Genomic DNA, 9,373 nt, shown 5'->3' with positions numbered 1-9,373 from the left:
CACTGGCTGTTGTAATGGAGAAGTTGTTTCGTCGCTGATGAAGCAAAGGCTGCACATGGAAAGCGCACATTTGTCCGAACGAGTACGTTACTTTGATCATAGAGGAATGATTTCTTACATTATACATGCCAATGACGAAGGAAGCAGCGCATGCGATACTGTTTTACTGATCAAAATACATGCTATTATAACCGAATGAAAAGTTAAAGTGAATAAACAGGGAACAGACCTGTGGCAAGGATGACTGCAACGTAAGATGTACAATTTGAATGTGTGGCAGCTCGATATATATTTTTTTACGTTTTGTTATTTTTTTTTAAATTACGTGTCATGTATGCAACAGCATTTTTTCACCGCCGATATACAATACATGTCTATGAACATTGAATTCTGTTGCTTTTTTTTTTCAGGAAAAGATGGGCTCTTTAGTTGTGGATGAAATGTCATTAAGGCAAGCAGCGACGTACGAAAAAAAAGGAGACAAGGTCCATGGCCTAGTCGAAATGGGAGGCCTAGAAAAAGAAGTGGGCATCCAGAACGAGCTTGCAACACACCTTCTCGCCTTTGTGTTTGTAGGCCTATCAACGCATTACACGTAAGAGTATCATCACTTTTTCTGGCACAAGTGCAGATGATTCACTGTGATTGAAAGGCTGACGACACCTCGACATAAACAAACAAAACCTTTATTTCCTTTCATCGACATCAGAAAAATGAACTCAATCAATGGTGCGCTGTAGCAACTTAATAAAACACCGTGCATTTTTATCTTTTTCAGCCTGCCTGTGGGGATATTATTTCACGCAGTCAATAAAAGGAGACCAACTGCATCGACTAGCGCTTGAAGTAATGAAGTCCATCGAAGAGGCAGGATTCCAAGTGGTCCGACTTGTAGCTGACAACCACGCTTCGAACACAAAGATGTTCACCATATTCGGGAGTGGTCAAATGATGCCAGTTGTGCCGTAAGTTACGAAGTATTGTTGCTGGGAGCTCACATTTAAGATGCATGTCTGGTGTAGACAAGGGCATCCGCAGAAATTTTTCCAGGGGGGTGCATCTATTAGGGGGGGGGGGGTGTTCACTACCGTGACTTGACCACAAGGTTAGTCAATAATATTTAATAATGTGCAAAGTTGGCTGGCAATCCTGAAGGCCGTTTCACACGGATATGCGGACCTTTTGTGTGCTAACCAACGTGTGCAGCTTATTGCTACTGCATAGAAAGATATTATCCAAAATTCCAGGGGGGGGGGCAGCCGCCCCCCCTTGCACCCCCCTCCGGACGCCCATGGGTGTCGATATTTTATATCCACAGTGGGCCAGGCCTGTAGCCAGGAATTTTTTTCGGGGGGGGGGGGGGGCACTTGCTGAAAGCCTTGACTGTTTGAGAAAACGCCTATTTTCATGATTTATTTTCGATAAAACGCACTGTGTATCATCAAAATTTCGAGGGGGGCTGCCCCCCCCCTCCCCGCCCCCTGGCTACGGGCCTGCAGTGTGCCCTCAATACATGCATGTGCACGCAGCCGGGTTTGAGTGATAGAAATGAGGTGTTCACGCAAAAGGCGTACTTCAGCATTTTAGACTTTTTTTTTTTGTATTAGCGCCGACGTATAAGAAAGTCGTGTCCTTGACAAGAACTGTTATCGAAAATGCACTCGTTGTAAGTGACCTGCCTTTACATTTAAATGGATGTTGCATGTACGCGTATTATACGCCTGCATTCGACTGCATCTGTGGGTTCGTAAATTTTAAATTTTGGAATTCTTGTTTTAGGCTGCAGGTAATCTGCATGGAATATATACAGAGGCCTGCGGGATTATGGCGTGTGTGGAGAATTTTTGTTTTAAGGTATTAATTAATAACGCACACGCCTTCCCTGCGGCTAACGTTTCCATTACTTAAAAAAAATCAGGAAAGAAACCTTGTACGCAGTTGACAAACATTTACGTCGCAAACACGCTCCTCCTTTTTCTTTATTGCAGACACCCAATGGACAATAATCGGAAGCTATTCCTTGCTTTTGACCACTGTCATATCCTGAAAAATCTCCGCAACCAGTTGCTGTCCGCCAATCGAGTGCTGTGTAACAATGGACGGTACTACAGCCCCAAGTATTTACGAATGCTGCTGGACATAACGGAAAAACAGTCGTCGTTCAAGCTTGTTCGGAACCTGACACGGAAGCACGTTTACCCGACAAACTTCGAGAAAATGAGCGTGAAGAGGGCCCTTGAAGTGTTCTCTCCACAGGCATGTATAATGAAAGTTGTAAAGCTGTTTAGTATTAGTGTTATTGTATCACAAAAGTGTGACCTCTATATTCCTTGTCGGCATCATGATGCGTGACGCACACAACTTACGCGGGAACATTTTCACTGCGATATTGTTATGTCATATCAACCTCGCTAAGAAAGAAAGAAAGAAAGAAAGAAAGAAAGAAAGAAAACGAACCCCTCATAGTGTAAATCATAGAAATTATTTTTGTCATTTCTTCCTTTCACACCGACGTAACACGGACACTTTACGACGGCAATCAGGGTTGGATCTGGATTCGATTTTTTGTCGCGATCACCAGTGGTCGCTGCTACACGGCCCAAACAGAGGCGCATCGAGTTTAGCGTATACCTGAAACAGATTGCGATCTGGGAGCCAGATCGCGATGCACGGATCGCGATCGCCTTAAACCAGATCGGTCCTGATCGCGATCATAAGTGCCCGCGTGAAACCGGCATAACTTACGTAAAGTGCATAATTGTTAAATTATTGAAACAAGAACTGCGTTCTTGTTAGCTTGCAAATTATTCACAGTCACTGCGATCTGTATCACACCAAAAAACATCTTATTGAGTTTGGATCAAGACTGCAGTTTGCTATCAGTAGTGATATCGCTAATTCTCAAAGAGAGACAGTGTGGCGCGTTCGGGCATACATACTTTTCTTCATTGATATTACGTTGCAACTACTAGATTACGTCAACTGAATATGCACGCCAGAGCATCAGGTGAAAATGAGTAACTGGGAATCCAACTGGTTTCAACTGGTATCAACTGGGATCAAATGGTTCCAGTTGGGAAACAACTGGTCCCAGTCGATTCCAGTTGCAACTGGTCCCAGTTAGCAGCTGGTCCCAGTTAGAACTCAACTGGTCCCAGTTGATTCCAGTTGGAACTGGTCCCAGTTAGCAGCTGGTTCCAGTTACAGCTCAACTGGCCACCAACGGGAACCATGACCAGTTGAACTGGAAGCTGATCCCAGTTGGAAACCATAACCAGTTAAATTGGAAGCAAGTGGTCCCAGTTGCGCCCTAACTGGAAGTGCGACCAGTTGTCCTGGTTGTACGGTTCTTCAAAGTGAAAGAAGAAAGATAATTGAACTCGAACGCATACGCAGCATCACTGCACTTGAGCGAATGGGTTTTATCTAAGAGCTTTTTGTGTCCTATTCGCAGAAGGGTACCATCACTGGCCTAGTAATATTCCTAGGACAATGAGAGAGTAAGAAAATAGCATCTCATGGTTTGCGAATGAATTATCTTTTCTTGTTTAGGACGTCATCCTCTTCGTGTTGTTTAGACCCCATTACATTAATATATACAGTCTTACCTCACCTGATATATATTTTTCAAAATCATATTATCGTGGATTATTCCGTTGCGCAAATGTGCAACACAGTGCACACAAGCGTACGCTTGTTTTAGCATCAGTACATTCAACTAACATTAAAAAGCTGTTGTCAATCTTTTTACGTCCATCACGGTGACAATACGCGCAACCGAGGCGGGCCCAATTGACGTTGGGGTGTTAATATTGCCGTCGTCTCGCTGGGAGCATGCCATGCTTAATAGTCTTGTGTGCAGCACAGCGGTTACTTCCGTACGAGAACGAAAAATGGAGTAGTGCCAGTGCCGAGAGCTACCACAGCTGAGACTGCCACAGACTGCTGACATCCTGCCGACACAAACCCACAAACCGTTGCACAAACGCAGCCTCTCTACATCGACTGCCGTCACATTAGTGCCGTATCTCATAGGCTCAAACATTGAACGAAGCAGTAAAGTAATCAAGCATAAATATTACATATAAAATAAACTGAAATGAATTATTTCGTGCCAATTCGGCAATATTTAATGGAAGAAAGAAACTGGATAACAAAGACATAAATTTAGAAAAAACAGCGATGCTAGTTTCGTACACCACATGGGACGAGGGCTAGCTACCGAGCGCTCAGTGGTCCGTGGTCGCGCTGCTTAGTTGTGCTGTTTTTCAAAAGGAACGTGCAGTCATGGCGTGCGTAAATTAGACTTTGTCGAATTAGTGTTCGGCAGCTTCATCTCTGGAAGACTTTGACTTCAGGCGAACGCCGGACAAGTGTTTACGCCTGTGACAAGACGGACATATGGACCCATTGTGTGCGGAATGCTGCCTGCCAATTGTCAGCGATGCAGCCGTTTGAAGGTAATTATACCATTTATGCTTCGAGTGCTAGTTGTTCAGTATCCTAGAGAAGATGTAGGTATAATGCAGGCAGAGTGCTTTGAGTGTTGAGACGATGGAACGTTGCATTGTTAACAAATGCTTTCTATACTGCTCTAGCTAAGTTTGTTTATGGGTTTGTGCGGAGTGCTCGCAAACTTGCTGCCATATGTTTGGGAGCATCGCAGAAAACGAGTGCCGTGCAATAGTTGTGCTTTGAACGGCGTGCTAAATAACTATGTACTCGTAACTCTGTCCGCGACTTTCAAAGAAAGCGCTAAGGGCCCGTATTTGCACTCTAAATGAATATTCCTGAACCTGTTGCATGTGTAGGCATATGAATTCGAGTGAAAATAATGGTGTTTTTTATTATTTTTTGCTGCTGATATATAAACTCGACTTCTAAAAATTCGGAATAGATGCAGCGCATGATCTCTGTAGACACTGTTTGTCGTGTGAATTGTTAGAAGGCAGGTCTGCTGTGTATATCTATAAATTTATATGACTGTTCTGAGACATGCATGAAACATGTTACCTCTTATTTTGCAGCAACGCTGTTTCATTGGTCACGGGTGAATGGCACAGATTCATCAGCTGCGCAGCCCGAAACTTCACCAGTATATTGGTTGAGAAAATACAGCACTGCATGAAAGCCGAGCGGAGGATATCTTTGCACTGAATGTGCAACCACAGTGCTGGTCCAAACCAGCCACAGCAGGGAATGCCTAGAGCTGTGTAATTTTTTGTGTAATAGCAATAATCATGATCATCTTCTACACTTAACATGGAGTGTCAAGTGTTCCATTGGAGTGTTTGATGTGCTCAGAATGAACATTATTTGCACATTGAAGATTGTTTGAGCTAGCTGGAGTACAAGCATGCCCATTTGGGCACCAACGGGGAATGGGACCTGTTCACAACTGGGAAAGCATTTCCAACTGGGAATGCATTCCCAGTTGGTACCAGTCGCCAACTGGGAATGTATTCCCAACTGGTCCCAGTCGCCAACTGGGAATGCATTCCCAACTGGTCCCAGTTACCAACTGGAAATGTGTTCCTTAAACCAGTTGAAGTGGAACCAGTTGAAACCAGTTGGATTCCCAGTTACACATTTTCACCTGTGAGGCCCCGTCGTATTTTTTCCCTTCCACAATTTCGCAGCTTTTCGTTCAAACAAAGCAGAAAACAAGCGTTTTAATAGTAATCCGCATCAAACAATACACGAAAAATTGGCGTTGCGTTCTTGTTCATTTGTTCGTAAAACCCTAGGGATAGCCAATAGATGAATATCTAATGAATTACATCTATAACTCCTGTTATATTTATTAATATGGACACATAAAAGTATGCAGTTTTCTTGGGCTGCTGCTGCTGCTGCTGCTAACAGCGCATTTAGTACGATCAATATAGGGTTACTGACATATACTGAACTAAATGTGCACGTTATTCCTGTACAACGCAACTTGTTACTTTTCTCATTCGCTGTCTACGAATACTCGAACTTAGAAGCCTCTCTACGAATAACCCGCAATTATTTATGAAATGTCACGTATCTTCTTCCTTTCTAGGTTACATCTGCACTACGATACCTCATGCAATACGGCCGAAGATTTGGCATTTTCGGCTTCGAAGACTGCCTGCCAACCATCGAGTTAATGGAAATGATATTCAAGTGGTTCACAATACACAACATCAGGAATACAACCTTCCACATTGTAAGCCGGGACCGAAACAGGATGCCGTTCAGTTCCGCAGATGATGACAGGTACATTACACTGTCTCGCTGAATTCCATGTTTTCTACAATATATTGCTTTAATTTCAGGTTGTTATGGCTGGAACAGGAATTCTTGCCCTTTTTCGCTGCATGGAAAGCCGCGGCACCGCACAAGAAGGCATTCATTTCACTTGAGACATACGAAGCTCTGCAGCTGACCACAATATCCACAGTACAGTGCACACAATTTCTTATCCGTTCCGGTTTCGTATACGTGTTGACTGCAAAATTTTCCAGCGACCCTGTAGAAGCACTTTTCTCTACCATTAGACAGCTACAGGGATCCAACGATCAGACAGACGCTCGTGCTGCGCTTTCATCCCTGCAGAAAGTCCTAGTGATGGGATTGATTCACTCTTCGCCAAGCGGAAGTACGGAGCAAGCAACATGTCCTCTTGGATCCCCCAATGCAAGTCAGGCGTCGTGTTCCAGAGCACCAGACGCAAAACCTCATCAAAGGCACAAAGAAGCACACCAAAAATTTGGGTCATCAGACGACTGTGAGGCAGCGAAATCTGCTTCTATGACACAAACGATGCGGCCACATCTGGAAGCCCTGCACACTTACGGTGGTGCGTTTTTTTTTTCTCTCGTGGATTTATTGTAATGAGATTATTTCCATTCGTCAAAAATTATTGCACAGCGTCAAACGGTTCTCCTCTATACCATATCGTGCCAGTGTTATAAACTCTGCTGCTCCTGTTAGTACTCTCATGAGTGCATGGTTACATGTCAGCCTATAATGGCGCGATCGAGGCTGCATGCGTTTGCGTCAATGCACAATGTAGATGAATAAGTGTTTCTCAATTTACTGTATGCAGTCTTTGGCTGTAACGATAAGCCCATGGTACAAGCAGGTGCTACGGCTTACATTTCAAAATATAAGAGGCCTTCTCCAGGCGATCATACCCCTCGACTAGCCGTCGTCGCATCCCGCAATCGAGGAAAAAAATATCGTTGGTTTTGAATAACAATTTTGTCCTCCTTCCCTGGAAACTGATCCCCCCCACTGTTATCGCAGTAGTATTAGTCATCACTGACACGTAGCAATAATAATTATATAGCTACGTTGCAGTGATAGATCGTTAGAGTTGTGTCAGCCCTCACGTACCCTCACTAGCACACATCTGCACGTTATATATATGTACAGGCTGTTTCACAGTTAGGGGAAAACTCGGAGCGCATTGCAATGCGCTTCGAGTTTTCCCCTAAGTGTGAAACAGCCTGTACAATCCCCATTTTCTGTATACGGATGTGTCGGTGCAATCATACCTACCTATAGTTGATATAATTCGTGCACATCTTTCATTTCTATCTTCCCTCAGGTCCCCCACAGCCGGGCATTAGGGCCAGCACGCTTGGCCTTATAGCGGGATTCCTGGTCAAGGCAGCTGAGGACTGCATCAGTTGCGATCAATGCATCGACAAAATCAAGGCTCCCAGCTCGTCTGGCCCCGCAACTGCTGTCATATTCAACTTAGACAGGGGAGGGCTCTCATACCCAACGCTTTCATTTCTTTCCTTTGTGGGCACTCTAGAAAGGGCAGCGGAAGCATTCGCGCCACTGGCCATCTGCAAAAAGAGGCCGATGGCACTTTTTGTGCAAACAGTGCTACCTGCAGTGGCCTTGAACCCGCTTTTCAGCCATGAAGGTGCTACAAGAGAGCACCGAGAAGCCATCGCGCGGCTGGTCTTGCAGAAATTTAGCCGTCCTTTTTTCTCGAACTACGTGCGCGACAAGACAACCAAAGAGGGAAAGGCAAAGAGGATAGCTGAAAAGCCAAGATGTCGCAAGATTTTCAGAGTTTAAATGCATCCATCGTATCGCGCGCCCAGGACCCTGTAAATAAACTTTATTGAGTTATGGCCCAAATGCAGCTGTGTACGCGTGCATATGTTTGTTTATTATTATTGCAGACACCAACCGTGAAACGTGCTCCAGCAAGAAGCATGTTCTTCGAAAGCGCAAAATCTTAATTTGTTTGAAATATGAGGTCGAACTGACATGTACGTAGTACGAATAAGTAATCTGACAGATGTGTTTTGTTTAAGTTTTGAGGCGACATAACATTGCTCAAATCACTCACATACGCGCGTCAAAGTTCTTATAACAGAAACCTTCCTATCACTTTTAGGGATCCGCTTTTCATGGCCAAAAACGTATAATGGCAGATGTCCGGTATACGCGCTTCACATCCCAACATAGCGACCGTCGCCTTAGGCGCGATAAATCAATATTTATAACAGTTATTTTTGACTTATAAACATATTGATTTTTCTTCAAAGGTATATACCCTTGCACTGACATGCCCTCGGTAGGCATGTAAGTGACTTTACCATTGCCTCATTGCACATATAAAATCATAAAAGAAGCACATCGGCCAGTGCGCCCCGTTCCGGCGAATAAATTCTCGTAGCATAACTTCACAGACAAATTTTGTTGTATAGGTCACAGTAAGGGTTACAGCTGCAGTACTTGTGCCTGTATTTGATGTGCGCCCCTTGTCCTTTTATCTCTTCTATAATCAACCACAATTGCCACACTTGTCGAGGGTGAGTATCAAGGTAAGTGCTCAACAGGGGCACTGCGTTGCACCTGACGCGCCCTAATCAACCTAAAGTCAGTTTCACATCGTATTTGCAATGGATATCTGACTCGTCAACAGATTCATAAACACTAACTTGAGTTTTTTTTTTCTTTTTAATGGGTGGAACGGTAAAAAACAACCGTGCAGCAAAACTTCCCACATGCAAATAGACGGCTTTACAAGTCAATGAACCAGTGTAACCTAAATACTAAAATGAAATGAATAGTTCACGTAAGCCTGGTTAGCAAAAACAATCACATGTACGGGCAGTTCGTCACAGAAACACACATGGCATCATTGCAACGGCTCCCGGACGGCCGCAGAGTAGCAGACGAACAGGTTATAGGTAGCGCCACCTATGGCGAGCGGTTGAACAAGAGCGGGGACGCGCGCTCCCATAGGACCCCCGCTATCTGGGCAGGTCAGGAGTATAGTAGGTCGTGCTGTTGAAGGTGTCGTTCATTCCCATGGTAGCTGAACGATCGCAGCGCCAGAGTCCCCTCTAGTTAATTTTAGGAAACTCTATGTTGG

General features: G+C 44.3%; 1 protein-coding gene across 1 annotated transcript; it reads left to right on the top strand.

Annotated features, from left to right (window-relative positions):
• Positions 1-713: 713 nt before the first annotated feature.
• Positions 714-8,064, top strand: LOC119403411 (uncharacterized). The gene is made up of 6 exons (XM_037670350.2): positions 714-729; positions 779-965; positions 1,989-2,256; positions 6,047-6,243; positions 6,303-6,826; positions 7,580-8,064. The coding sequence occupies exons 1-6, from the start codon at positions 714-716 to the stop codon at positions 8,062-8,064; spliced, it is 1,677 nt and encodes a 558-aa protein (XP_037526278.2).
• Positions 8,065-9,373: the final 1,309 nt, after the last annotated feature.

The sequence above is a fragment of the Rhipicephalus sanguineus genome, chromosome 8 (assembly GCF_013339695.2).
Source record: "Rhipicephalus sanguineus isolate Rsan-2018 chromosome 8, BIME_Rsan_1.4, whole genome shotgun sequence".
Taxonomy (NCBI): Eukaryota; Metazoa; Arthropoda; class Arachnida; order Ixodida; family Ixodidae; genus Rhipicephalus; species Rhipicephalus sanguineus.
Note: the sequence above shows the minus strand (reverse complement) of the source record. Positions and strands in the feature narration are given on the sequence as shown.

Bases quoted from the DNA above. Each gene is read 5' to 3' on its own strand.
- LOC119403411 (XM_037670350.2), top strand. The intron at 966-1,988 runs GTAAGTTACGAA...TCTTTATTGCAG, and splicing joins CAAATGATGCCAGTTGTGCC to ACACCCAATGGACAATAATC. The intron at 2,257-6,046 runs GCATGTATAATG...CTTCCTTTCTAG, and splicing joins TTGAAGTGTTCTCTCCACAG to GTTACATCTGCACTACGATA.